Here is a 15194-nt window from a genome sequence, read left to right as displayed (position 1 = left end):
TTACTTTTACGCTGGTAACCAGGGTAAACATCGGGTTACTAAGCGCGGCCCTGCGCTTAGTAACCCGATGTTTACCCTGGTTACCAGCGAAGACATCGCTGAATCGGCGTCACACACGCCGATTCAGGGATGTCAGCAGGAAGTCCAGCGACGAAATAAAGTGGACTTTCTGCAGCGACCAACGACATCACAGCAGGATTCTGATCGCTGCTGTGTGTCAAACTGAACGATATCGCTAGCCAGGACGCTGCAACGTCACGGATCGCTAGCGATATCGTTCAGTGTGACGGTACCTTTAGCTTTTTCCTCTACCAGTTCCAAAGTAGAACGGACCGCTTATATTAGTTTGTCCGTTGTCTCTACCAGGAACATAACCTCTTCTCCAGGACTGCTGTCAGAATATTGTGATTGATCTGAGTCTTCCGGCTTTGAACCTGTGGAGTCTTCTTGTGATATCAAAGAGGGACTGGACCCATCTCTTCTCTTACTGTCTGTATCCATTTTATCAGAGATTTTAAGCTTTTAGAAAAGGTGGGAGTCTCCTCTGCAATAGTCCTAGCAATACAGTCCTGACATAGCTTTTGATGCCAGGGGGCCTCTAACCGTCGTCTGCATAGAGGACACTCTATATTTTTAAGCTTGACTTTACTCTTCTTAGGGACCCCTATTCTTCACCCCACCTATGTACAGAAAAAACAGAGAAAGGATAGGAGACATGAGGGACAAAGAAAACAAACATTAGGGTACTGTACTTTCTTGGCGCTAACTCACCACTCGGACTTTTCAAATGGGTACTGGATCCGTAGTTCGCATGGTCTTCTCAATGTCTCCTTCAGAGACTATGGACCCCTCCTTCCTGGAATCCTGGAGATCCACCCGCATGCTGTCCGAGCAACCCCCATTGCTGCTGCGGCATGGCTGTCTCTTTTCCTGTGAGCGTGACGTGTTACTGGCTCCTGCTGCTAGTTAGGCTGCAAGTTCTCAGGTGACAAACTTCCATGGTTGCCACCGACTGCTGCTCCTTTAAATACTTTTAGGCCTTATTAACTTAAAAAGGGTGCCACCCCTTCCTTGTACACACCTGTCTCATTATTCCCAGTGAGTCTTTTCTTCCAGTGCTTTGATTGCACCATCTGTTTCCTCCATCTTTTTTTTTTTTAGCGCTGCTCATTGCCTAGGGGTATGTGCACGCGCACTCCCTCTGACATATGCTGGATTTACTTTTGCTGCACATTGCTGTATCTACTTCCGGTGCACGCTGGGGTAACTTCCGGTATACGCTTCTGGCCGGCGTTCTTTGCCATCCACGTGCTGCCACCATGACATCCTACCTGGATCAGGACCGGAGCACTGAAGGCAGGAGCAGACCTTACCCAGCACCTTTCAGGTACGTCAGGGAGGGCCCAGCGGAACGTGATCCTGCCGCTACCATACAGCCTGCAGGTCATAACATCAGGGAGCTTATTCATCTTCATCGTCTCACAGGCTGCATCAGGGAGGGAACAGTAAATGTGCCCTCCGAGGCTTGCTATAACGTCCGGGCACCGATGTGCCTCGTGGGCTGCATGGCCACCATGTGCAACAGGGAGGGCACAGTAATGTGGTCTCCAAGGCTTCTCTTCCCTCCAGGACAACAATGTGTGGGTTGCATACATCAGGGAGGGTACACCAAACATGGCCTCCGAGGTACCTATCTTCTCCCGGGCTGTGGCCATGCTTCGCTCAGGGAGGGCATGGTGAGACATAGCCTCCGAGGCGACTACCGATACCTAGCAACAGATGCAGCAGCATGGCTACCAAACACCATCCGACCCAGGTACGGGCATCCTCTTCCAAGGATCTTCATCTTGAGGATTTCCCATCAAGGACAGGAAACCAACTGATGCGGAGAGAGGAGCTGCCCTTTTTATCTGGAAGGTTTCCTGTCCTTGAAGGGCAGATCCCCTCTCTCGTGGTGCTGTCCTGGGTGATGGAAAAAAGCCTTTTTATATGATTTTACAACTTTGTCAGAATTCTTTTAATCTATACTTTAATTTATGTTGTTTTAGCACTTGGTAGGTTAATTGTTGTGGTGTAGCTATATTAAGATGATCTTCATTTCCCTTTATTTGCCTTTCCTCCCTTACCCCTTTCCTCTTTTCCTTTGCTTGGTTACCTTCTTTTACTGACCCTCTATACTGTAAAAATCCTCTAATAAAAAGAATTTTGAGAGAGAAAATGGACTCAAAATGAACTCCAAGACCAACTTTCAGTTTTTAGAAGACACTTTCTTCAAGCAGCAGTTCATGAAAAAGTCTGCATATTTCAAGAAAACCAAGACTTGTATGCAAGATAAAGCTCCATCACATACAAAATACTCCACTCATTGGCACGCCAGTCAAAGTCCTAAAGATGAAAAAATGATGATACAGTCCCTTCCTCACCTGATCTAAACCATATTGGTGCTGCCCAAATAGTTGATCACCAGATTAACCCCCTTTACCACTTTGGGTTTTTCCATTTCTAAGTTTTCGTTTTTTGCTCCCCTTCTTCCCAGAGCTATAACTTGTATTTTTCCATCAATATTGCCATGTGAGGGCTTGTTTTTTTTGCAGAACGAGTTGTACTTTCGAAAGACACCATTGGTTTTACCATATAGTGTACTGGAAAACAGGAAAAAAAAAATCAAACTGCAGCGAAATTGCAAAAAAAGTGCAATTCCAGTTTAGTTTTTTTTACCATATTCACTAAATACTAAACTGACCTACCATTATGGTTCTCCAGGTCATTACGAGTTCATAGATACCAAACATGTCTAGATTCTTTTTTTATATAAGTGGTGGGAAAAAAAAGGTGTCATTTTCCGAGACTTTAGCGTCTCCATTTTTTGTCATCTCGGGTTGGGTGAGGGCTTATTTTCTGCGTGCCGAGCTGACGTTTTTATTGATACCATATTTGGTTGGATAAGATCTTTTGATCGCTCGTTATTGCATTTTGATACAATGTTGTGGCAACAAAAAAAAGGTTTTAAAAATATTTAAAAAAAATAGACCAAAAGTTCAAATCAACCCCCTTTTGCCTCATTCAAAATAAAGCAATTATAAAAAAAATACACATTTTTGGTATCGCTGCATTCAGAATCACCTGATCTATCAATATATAAAAATAATTAATCTGATCGGTAAATGACGTAACGTGAAAAAAAAAAAAATGAATTACAGTTTTTTCTTACTAGCTTCAATAGTCTCCATGGGCGACTAGAGGCTGCAATCATCCGATGGCCTGTGCTACATAGAACAGGGCTTCGGCCCTGCTAAGTGTAATGGAAATGCTCATGCTCATCCTGTGGCCGGCGCATCTGGCAGTAACAACCACAGGGGTCTCCTGCAGACCAAGAATTGTCATGCCAACTCATTGGTGACAAGCGGACATGTGACACTGGTACCGATGGGCAGAGCCAATGACACGCTTTCCAGCACGATGTTAAATTCCGCTGTCAGAGATTGACAGTGGCATTTAACCAGAGCCCTGATTATTGGTATGAGGACATCGAAAGCGTCCCTACAGAAAGCACGTGGTGCCACCTTCCCATATGTATAGTATACTTACATCCATGGGTTGCCATCCATTCAGTATTCTCTCAAGCAGCAATCGCATCAACCTATCGCATCCATCTTTAAAACCCCTCTAATAGTATCATCCCATCTCCAACTTACCTTAGCACCCCCTGCCAGTATAAGCACATCCAGAAGTGCTCATCTGTGCAGGTCAATGCACAAAATTCACCATTTGGAGACCTTTTGTTCAGAGCAATTTGCTAGGACTTCATACTAATACACCAAGTTGGTAGACAGCCGTGAGGCAACACATCATGGGCCAGTGGGCCGCAGGTTGGAGCACAGTTCTAGACAGTTGTGGACAGCAGGGAATAAATGACCATTGTTTTTTCATTAGCACTACAGATGTCTTTTAGTGTCATATTAGCTTATTTTCAACCTTTTAAAAACTAGAAAACATTATCTATGAAAAAAGATATAAAACACAGAATGCAAGCATCCAAAAAATAAAAATACTAAAACAAACAGAATATTATATTGCACTTGCAGATTTAACCAGCTAAGTACAAGTACTCCATCATTCATAAAATATTTATTTGACAGAACATCTAACACGAGACCATAACATTAAACTTCAGCAATTTATTACAGTGTTAAAATAGTTCATTTTTATTCAGCCAAAAATCTAAACACAAAAAAAATATGCAGTGATCACATTAGAATTAGATCCCCCCCAGCGACACAATGAACAAGAACCAGTAACACTACTCTGAAACGCCTGTGATTGGTAATGAGTCCATTCATTCTAAACATGATCATAAACAATCTATCCTACACAGAGGAACATAAGGGAATGATTTGTATGGGATGCATTATAGAATAATAGAAATTATGCACTGTAAGAGGATACAAAACATAGCAACACTGGAAATTTAACAAAGTCTTTTTTTTTTTTTGTTTATTTTTTGTTAACCCTTTCTCTGAACATGGCAGCAGCCAAGACACAGTAACATGCCTTATTGTGACACGTTGCAGCCAGCTAGGAGCTTGTTCTTTTAGCAATGTTAAGTAAAGAGCAACATTCACATCTGAAATCCACACAAAATCCCAGCATTTCCTTCACTTAGATTGATTTCTGTTTGGTAAACATTTCTCAGCTTGGGAAGAAAAAAAAACGACAAAGGAATGCTATTTAAAAGAAGGCAAGTTTGGTACTTTTATACTGATGTCACCAATATTAATGTTTCTTGGGATCTCTGGAAGGTTCATATTCTTTACGGCAGACACCGCCCGTGCTGGAGCGCCTGCTAATCCGGCCTATGTGCAGAGTGGAAGAAACAGAAAAAACTAGATTAATATTTTTTTTTTGACTTCGCTTCAGTCTGAATTGTTGTGTGGAGTCACCTGGATTGCATCAAATGGCTTCATATGAATTAGGATTAGACATGGCACAAAGACAAAACCGCATGAAATGTCAATCTGAACATTAACGTGATTATGAGAAGGATTATGAGGTGCTCGGATGTTAATGCTTTTATCTTCCTACAAGGGGATGCTAACTTGTGCCCCAAACTGATCTGACCAGCTTTTCTCGAGATAATTCTTTTATAGTACCAGTAAAGAAGGCAAACAAGTCTGTAACTTCTATTCTCCTTTATGTTATTACATACTTTTCCTGCAGCTAAGGAGAAAAAAAACAGAACAGTGGTAACACGTGAATATATCAACAATAGTCTACTCAGACTGATACACGTAACAATTCTTGGCTTTTTTTAGTAGTAAATACACCTGAAATACATAGATACCGGGCACCATCATGAGTACACTGCAGGAAGCAAACCCATACAATGAGCTAAAGCCAGAATCGTTTCATAAGGTTATCATTTAAGTATGTTAACACTTTAGTGTACAGTTTACCTGTAATGTTTCTGCAAGGAAAGCGCCTATGATATAAATAAAATACAATAATCCAAATAAATATAAAAAAAAATCCTTCCCATGAAGCTATAAAGTTGGCAAGTAGACAAAGCCCACAAGGCTTATCTATGCTGACATGATCACAGATACTCATAGTCAGTACAATAATAATTCACTACAATATTATATAGATAATGAAATGATACCTTGGTATCTGCTATATCCGATGTCTTATTCCAGAGTAATCTACACTTTTTCTTAATATGTACATTAACAGTTAAGATCTACGGGCCGGACAAAGATTTTCCTGAGTGTGATAAGTGTAATATATATATATATATATATTCTTGTCATTAAGTGTATATGGTGCATTATTTTTAGAATTTAGGTGGTGGAACACTCAAACAGCTAAAAATGTCTAATATTTAACGGAAATCTGTCAGTAGGATCAACCCTACTCAGCCGTGTATATGGGTATGCATGTTAGATTTGAACAAAATGATACCTTGATACCTGCAATTCGATGTCTTATTCCAGAGAAATCCAGGTTTTTCTTATATCTAAATGATCTGTTCAGGTCTATGACTGACAGTCTGCTCTCCTGATCTACATGTCTCACACTGGTAACTCTCACTTCATTTAAAATAATCTGTGGAGACAAATTCTCAGGAAAATCTTTGTCCGGTCCGTAGATCTTAACTGTTAATTTACATATTAAGAAAAAGTGTAGATTGCTCTGGAATAAGACATCGGATATAGCAGATACCAAGGTATCATTTTATTCAACTGATCCAACTGACAGATTCAATTTAAAAGGTAAAGTATAGTTTATTATAATACTTAAAGGGGTTGTCCACTAACCCCTAGGACAACCCCTTCTTGATAAAAAATTTTGGTCCCCATAAAATATTAAAGCATATATTCACCTCCTGTGCTGGCACTGTCTCCGCCGTATCAGCACTCGCTCTCTCCGAGGCTTTCGTGAGGTGTTACACCACTATCGCCACTGTCCCCACCGCCTGTTGAATTGAGCATGAAGAGGAAGTCAGAAAACAGATGCAGCCCCGATTTCCTCTTCATGTTCGATTTGTCAGCAGACAGAGTCCCAGCACAGGAGGGGAGTATATGCTTTATTATTTAATTGGGGTCAAGCGAAGGATATGACAAGAAGTTGTCCAAGTAATGGACAACTTCTTTAAGTCCCCAATACGTATTAGACTAAAGTTGGTTGAACCGGTCAATATCAGAAGGATTTACAACATTCTAATGTATATGGAGGCCTACTGATACTCCCCCAAACAAATTATGTTGTAAAAGAGAAGGACTGCTAGGTTGGCCTTCCACCAGCCGATCATTTTGTTCAGGACAGAGATAAGCCACTGACTAACGAGTCTGGTAGCGGCTCTCTCATAGTGTACACAAGAGCGCCTGGCAGTGCTGAATGTACCTGTGTTGTGGTGAGTCAGGGGAGATAGCCATTACGGACAGGTACTTAATGTGCAAGTCTAAAACCCGCCATGCATAGGAGATATCAGTCGGCTGGCACTCCCATACACAGGAGTGGTCATTCTTCAGAAAGCTCCTCAGACAGGTCTTTCAGCGCTTCTAATAAAGAACTGAGTGGCTTATCACAGAGAGAACAAAGGAATCAGAAGTCCAAAATCAGACATGCCGGATCCTCATATCCTCCAATAATCATTTGGTTGGAACTCCCATACATACTACACAGATGGCCGAACCCATCAATAATAGTGGGTTTAGATGACATTAGTCAAATCTGTATGGGGAGTCTGCTGAAGTCAAGAAATTGTGATTGTGTAGCAGTGCACATGAATAAAATCTGGAATTGGGTAAATCCTTGGGGGAGGGGACATCATTCTAAAATCTTTACATTTCTGTCCATTTATGTCCCATTAATGGTGAGTATCCAATAATGAAAAACGTTGGTATGCTTATAGAATATATTTATATGATTATTCATTACACACAAAACCACAGTGAATTTAACAGAAGATATTTTTTGTTCTGGTGAAACAAGTGAAAATATTCCTTCATCAATTAGCCAAAAATAAAAAATATAATTTTCTCAATTGCCCTTTTACAAGTCAGACTAAGGAACAGGTCAATAAGGGTTTGACAAAACGAGATAGACAATCAGTACAAACGATCTAGTTCTAATGGGCTGATGCCTAGATGAAATGGGGATGGGAATGGGTTCAGATAAATAAGCACGATAAGCTAGCTAAATGACTCAAAAAATGAAAATTTGAGAAAGAAAACAAAATGAAGTCGGCAAGTAACTCGTATATAAAAATGAGGCCAAACTAATAGGAGACTGGTACAGACATTTGTTTTGTATTTTATGCTATGAAATAAGAATAGTAATGTACGGAAATGATAATATACTGCATTAAATTCGTATGCCAGATCCACAAAAACGTAAAAAAATAAAAAAATAAAACAGACTACAAAAGTAAAATCTCAATAAAAAAGATCATGTTTAGCTCATGGTATTTTAAGCATGCTGAATGCATACAATAAGTATACAGTTCTTATACGTTTAGTACACTATAGTTTTTGTAATGGCCTCAACTAAAAATCAGGTTGTGATTTGGCTATGAATGAAGCTCACTAACCGCACTGATCCTCATAAATGCCTGATGTGACTGCGGTACCATTTTTTGGCTAAAGCAAATCTAAGGCCTCATTCAATTTGGCATTTTGCCACCATACTTAAAAGGACACCCTTCATGTTCAAAATGCAATATAATTTATCGTCAGGAGGAAGAGCTAATTAGGCTGATAAACAGTTCTGTTGTAAGGGTGTGACAGGGGCCGTTATATGCCTCTCCCTCTCTAAACAGTGTTTGTACCAAGTGTATGGTTTTATTATATTTGTGACTGTATTAATGTAAGAATCTGCAATAGTTTCATAGGCAATAATGTACGAAGTTAATGTAATGTATTGTGATTAATGTATAATGTTATTCATGTATAGAGCTAAGTTTAGAGAATACAAAGCATAGCATAGGACTTGAGGATTAAGTTGGAAAGGGAGAAGATTTAGTTGGGGGGCACATTATATAGAAAGTTCAGTGCAAATTGTTAGAAAGTAGTGACTGAAGTTAAATAGGTGAAAGGTGAAGTTTGCCCAGGTACCGACTGTGGAGGCAGACAGGAAAAGGAGACAGCTGGAGATTGGTCCAGCCCAAAGTGGGAGAGGTTAGAGCCAGTAGAAGGAAACCACTTCCTGGTTTAGTCAGTTAGTGAGAGTTCATTGGTGACAGCTGCTAGGGCGACATCAAAATGCAGTGGGCTGAAGCAAGGCGTGGGAAAAGACGCTCTGGTGGTAGGAGCTCGCTTAAAACTCCTTATGGACATTCCTGCAACGTCCGGAGCCTAATGCTTGAGCCGGGGGCTATGGAGAGCACAGACAACCCTTCTGTACAGTGGAAGATGGCTGTGGAACCGTGCAGGGGAAGCATTGCGGATCTTGGGCATACTGCGGAGCCAGATTGGGAAACCCTGGGGCTGGCAGGAGGATCAAGAGTAGAGGTAATCCGTCCTGAACGCGAGAACAGGACTGAGATGATGTGTGTGGAGGAAGCAAGAGACAGAGGGTGCTGTGCCTGATACTGCATGTTAAAGACGGCTGTACTTGAACTGTTCAGTAAAGACAAACTTGCTAAAACGAACTGGGGGTCCCCTATTGAATGCGCAGCTGTTCCTGGATCCGGGATCGTGGAGACAGTGAAGGCCTGCGGCCAAAACGGGAATGAAGTGCACTGCACTTACAGCACACAAATTGGGACACCATTTATTTGTGGGGTGCCAAGGTGTGGGAGAACAGCTCCTCGCTCATGACTACCGCCCTGCGCACCTTACACTGTAGGAAAAACAAAGTTGTACAACTTTACAGTAATTGATGTAAAGCTCATTTTGGGGTGCCTCACTCAATATTTAACCATAATGCTTGCATGAGTGCACATACAAAGATATTATAATTTAGTAGACCCAGCGAATAGACCTACAGCAGCATAGGGACTAGTAGAAGTGTAAATGGTACGGGTGTAACATCCACAGAAATAGTTAAAAGATGGGTAAAGTACATCCCACTGAATGAGGCCTTATTTTGGTTTATAATTTTTTTTTTTTTTTTTAAAGTTAATGAAAGGACACAGCACATACGTGCCATCATCCTAATTTCTAAAGTTGTACATTTTATGGTATAATCTACACAACTGCTCTACTTTGACATTTTTTTTCGTATGAGATAGAAACATACATTTAAAGCCATTGACAAATAAGTCTAAATCAATTATGCTAGAAGGGTGAGAATTTGCATAATGTTTTTGCTTAAACAATGTAAGATGGCCGCCGGACAGGTCCTCGAGGGGAGATATGTATCATCAAGGTTGATGTGAGCTTGGAAAGCATATATAGTGCTGAGAGAGTTATTAGAACATTCCAGGGCTGGGTTTTACGAGCAATCAAAAGAGATGAGTGGGAATGAATGCTCACATACCCCCACCCCAGGGGGGTACTTTGGCAGATAGAAAGGAGACCAAGTGTCTCATTCAGTGTCTGGGCCTGGAGATGTGTGGATCTCCTGTGTGTTGGTCTGTGCTAAGGCCTAAAGAACCGGACACTATCCTGAGCAGTAGAAACCCACAATATTGTATGGACTTTTTAATTTGTGTTTTCACTTGGTGCCAGAAAAGGCTATCTTTTGTTTGCTGATGCTTAAGCAGGTTTATGACGTTTTAATAAAATCTGCCTGGACATTTTAATGAAATCGCTTTCTGTGCCCACCTCAACCGCAGCTGAGCAAGTACAGCCTCTAGAACAAAAATAACTAACTTAAATCATACCTGTTGTTTCCGTTGACTTTTCAGAATAAGTTGTGGTGAACGTACATGAAGAACTTTATTTCTGGCTATTGTATGACTTCTGCTGAATGTTTTACCCTCTGCAGGATCTAATTTTCAGTTGTCTCTAGCCTAGTAAGTGGAAACTAGTTACTATTATCTCTAGTAAACACTGCACACAGACTAGTTCTCTGGAACTAGTTTCTGTTCTATGGTCTCGTGTTCAGCAAAAGCATCAGGAATAAGACCATCATACCGCAGTATTAAGCAGTGTAGTTGTGAATCCAGCTCTTGGGTGAGATAAGCACTTACTAGACAGCTACAGCACCGTGTCCCTCTCCACACTGCTCTTCAATAGGCAGCTGTAATCTTGTCCCTCAATGAGCTAGCAGTCCATCTGGTTTTGAAGAAGGATTTTAGCGTTTTATCAGAGTGATGAGAGACAAAAATGGGGAGTGTAAGGATTGGCTCCAAAGTAGATAGAGAAGCCTATTTCGCCAATAAGATACAATACAAAGTTTCTTGTATTCAATTATTCTATTAATTTATGCAGTTTGTTGAAATGATAGTGACTATTTAGGGTACTCCTGTCACCCAGAACATAGCATATAGAAAGAAAAGCATATCAATTGATCTACTCATATTACCATAATGGCATTGTATGGGTAATCTGATTTGAATTATGTGAAACCATTTCTGATATTGAACATATAAACATTCAGGGTAATATTGATTGATAGCAATGAGAATGAAACCTATATTTAGTGGTCATAGTTTGGATAACGAAATTAGTTTTTTTTACCATAGTGTAAGCACTGCTGTGCAAAAACTATTTGTAGGACATGTGATATATCCTGTAAGTGTCTGAAAGTGTTGGCACCCTTGAAATTGTTCCAGAAAATGAAGTATTTCTCCCAGAAAAGCATTGCAATTACACATGTTTTGTTATAAAACATGTTTATTTCCTTTGTCTGTACTGGAACCACAGAAAAACAGAAAACAAGGCAAATTGGACATAATTTCACACAAACTCCCCCAAAATGGGCTGGGCAAAATTGTTGGCACCCTCAACTTATTTATTTAAAAGGGTGTGCAACTAAACATCAACTGCAATCAATTATTTCCTATAACCATAGACAAACATCTTGCACTTAACTGGGATTTTGGGTCACTCTTCTTTTGAAAACTGCTCCAGGTGTCTTATATTTGAAGGGCGCCTTCTCCCAACAGCAACTTTAACCCCTTACTGCCATCGGATGCACTATTACGCCGATGGCAGTATCCCCTGCTTTGATGTGGGCTCCGACGGTTAGCCCACCTCAAAGACCGGACATGTCAGCTGTTTTGAACAGCTGACATGTACTAGCAATAACCGCGGGTGGAATCGCGATCCACCCGCAGCTATTAACTAGTTAAATGCCGCTGTCAAACGCTGACAGCAGCATTTAACATGCACTTCCGGCCATCAGGCCAGAAATGCAAACACTGGTGAACTGTGTCACGTGATCGCGGGTCACCGATGTGTTGGCATGACAACCAGAGGTCTCCTTGAGACCTCTATGGTTGTTGATGCCGGATTGCTGTGAGCGTCACCCTGTGGTCGACGCTCATATCAAGTCTGCAATTTAGCTACATAGAGGCGATATGAGCATCGCTTGGACGTAGCTGAGCCGATCAAGTTGTGGCAGCTTCTAGCCCCCATGTAGGCTATTGAAGCATGGCAAAAGTAAAAAAAAAAATGTTTTTAAAAATATGAAAAAGCCCAAAAAAATATAAAAGTTCAAATCGCCCCCCTTTTGGCCCATTCAAAATAAAACAGACATATTTGGTATCGCCACGTTCAGAATCGCCCAACCAATAAAAAAAATGGATTAACCTGATCGCTAAACGGTGTAGCGAGAAAAAAAAAAAAGTCAAAATGCCAGAATTACGTTTTTTTTGATCGTCGCAAAATTGCATTAAAATGCAATAACGGGCGATCAAAAGATCGTATCTGCACAAAAATGGTATCATTAAAAATGTCAGCTTGGCACACAAAAAATAAGCCCTTGCCCAACCAAAGATAACGAAAAATGGAAACGCTACAGGTCTCAGGAGATGGCGCAATTTTTATTTATTTTTTTTTAGCAAACTTTGGAATTTTTTTTTTAACACTTAGATAAAAAATAACATAGACATGTTTGGTGTCCATGAACTTGTAATGACTTGCAGAATCATAGTGGCAGGTCAGTTTTAGCATTTAGTGAACCTAGTAAAAAAGCCAAAACAAAAAACAAGTGTAAGATTGCACTTTTTTTGCAATTTCACCGCACTTGGAATTTTTTTCCCCGTTTTCTGTTACACGACATGGTAAAACCAATGGTATCGTTGAAAAGTACAACTCGCTCTGTAAAAAATAAGCCCTCAAATGGCCATATTGACATAAAAATAAAAAAAAGTTATGGCTCTGGGAAGGAGGGGAGCGAAAAACGAAAAAGCAAAACCGAAAAAAGCTCCGGCTATGAAGGGGTTAAGATCTCTCCACAGGTGTTCAATGGGATTTAGATAAAGACTCATTGCTGGTCACTTCAGAACTTTCCAGCGCTTTGTTTCCAACCATTTCTGGGTGTTTCTTGAAGTATGTTTGGGGTCATTGTTCTGCTGGAAGACCCATGACCTAGGGCGGATGCCCAGCTTTCTGAAACTGGTCCGTACATTGCGACCCAAAATCTTTTGGTATTCTTCAGATTTTATGATGCTTTGCACAAAGTCAAGGCACCCAGTGGCAGAGGCAGTAAAACAACCTCAAAACATATTTGAACCTCCACCATATTTGACTTTAGGTATGGTGTTCTTTTCTTTGTAGGCCTCATTCCATTTTCAGTAAAAAGTAGAATGATGTGCTTTAACAAAAAGCTCCTTCATGGTCTCATCTGTCCACAAGACCCTTTCATTGAATGATTTTGGCTTACTCACATACATTTTGGCATATTTGAAGGGTGCCTTCTCCCAAAAGCAATTTTAAGATCTCTCCACAGGTTTTCAATGGGATTTAGATCCAACTCATTACTGGCCACTTAAGAACTCTCCGGTGCTTATTTTCATCCATTTCTGGGTGGTTCTTTAAGTATGTTTGGGGTCATTGTCTAGTTTTTTTAGGTCTCTGTGTCAGCAGTGGGGTCCTCCTGGGTAGCCTGCCATAGTGTTTCATTTCATTCAAATGTCGACGGATAGTTTGCGGTGACACTGAAGCAACCGGAGCCTGCAGAACAACTTAAAATTTCTTTGGAACTTGATTGGGACTGCTTATCCACCATCTGGACTATATTGCGTTTCAACTTCATCAATTTTTAACTGCCATCCACATCCTGGGAGATTAGCTACAAAGTCATGGGCTTTAAACTTCTTGATTATGTTGCACACCGTGGACAAAGGAACATCAAGATCTCTGGAGATGGACTTGTAACCTAGAAATTGTTCATATTTTTCAACAATTTTGGTTCTCAAGTCCTCGGTTCTCTTCTTTCTGTTCTCCATGCTTAGTGTGGCACAAAATGCAAAGATTGAGTCAACTTCTCCCTTTTATCTGATTTCAGGTGTGATTTTCATATAGCCCATATCTGTTACTTGTTACAGGCGAGTTTGAAAGAGCATAACATGCTTGAAACAAAGTTGTTTACCCACAAATTTGGAAAGATGCCAACAAATTGGTCTGGCCAATTTTTGAGGTTGTGTGAAATTATGTCCAATTAGCCTCTTTTTCTCATTTTGTTGTGTTGTTCAAATACGGTACACACAAAGGAAATAAACATTCGTATAACAAAACTTGGATAATTGAAATTATTTTATGGGAGAAATACTTCATTTTCTGGAAACACTTCAAGGGTGTAAAGGCTTTTGGCCATGACTGTATATGGGATCATGGATTTGTATACTATAGTATATATGTGACCATTGATTTGCTGAGTCACTTTGCATGAAATGCTTAATGGGGTTTTCCAACCAAAGATATGCTAAGAGTGTCTTATCGGTAGGAATCCAACCTAAAAACACACAAGGTATTGTGGTCTCTTCACCTTTCTTTTTTTGTCTTTTAGACACAGTGTCTGGATGGTAGATGTATTGTGTCAAACTTTGGCTCTGGTCCTATAAGGTGCAAGTCTCATCTCAAGACAAAACATCTAACCCTTTTGCCAGTGCCTGTGGACCAGGACAGTCAAAGGGCTGGAAACAATGGAGTATATACCATGCAGCTGTCCTCCCGCTTGGCATCTTGATTACAATGTCATCTGCATCCTCAGGATGCACATTCAGTTTAATACAATTGTGAAGCGGGGAGCCATCAGATCCCTTTTCCAGCAAAGAGCATGGGCATCCGAGTCAGTGCAGCAGGCACAATGGCGTCATTAGATGGGCAGGGCCTCAGTCCACACACTGCAGGGAACAATTAAGTGCACCAGGCGACTAATATGAGGCTATATATCAGTCGGTACTTGTGGGTGGAAACTGTGGAGCAACCTACTATGTATGAGGGGGCTGCGTGTTGGGGTGGAACTCTTGGTCCAACATACTGTGTGGGGAGTGGGCCATGAGAACATCACAGTTTGTGTGTGGTGTGTGGGAAAAATGTGGAGGCATGATGTGGAGGCATGATGTGGAGGCATGATACGGTCTGTGGCAGAGCTGTTTTTGGGAACTCTTTGGGGGCATCATTCTGTGTACAGTATTGCAAGTCTGCTAGATGTCTCATTAGTAGACAGTGTGATCAAAAGCTTGCTGAAGTGGAGTTCAGAAATGAGAATTCTATCATTGGACTGTTTTTTTAAGCTATCCACACATTATATTTTAGGGACATTTTTGTAGTGAAGAATTCATTTTTATTGATGGAAAAGAC

At 40.7% G+C, this 15194-nt stretch overlaps 1 protein-coding gene across 1 annotated transcript in view; it reads right to left on the bottom strand.

Annotated features, from left to right (window-relative positions):
* Nucleotides 1-4158: 4158 nt before the first annotated feature.
* The window catches only part of AP3S1 (adaptor related protein complex 3 subunit sigma 1), a 120059-nt gene continuing 109023 nt past the window's right edge, over nt 4159-15194 (bottom strand). Inside the window, exon 6 of the mRNA XM_069753178.1 lies at nt 4159-4853. Coding sequence (XP_069609279.1) covers nt 4725-4853 — 129 coding nt within the window. The 3' untranslated portion in view covers nt 4159-4724. The remainder of the gene's footprint in view (nt 4854-15194) is intronic.

Source organism: Ranitomeya imitator, chromosome 1, assembly GCF_032444005.1.
Source record: "Ranitomeya imitator isolate aRanImi1 chromosome 1, aRanImi1.pri, whole genome shotgun sequence".
Lineage (NCBI taxonomy): Eukaryota > Metazoa > Chordata > Amphibia > Anura > Dendrobatidae > Ranitomeya > Ranitomeya imitator.
The sequence above is the reverse complement of the archived record's forward strand: the minus strand, read 5'-3'. Positions and strand labels throughout refer to the sequence as shown.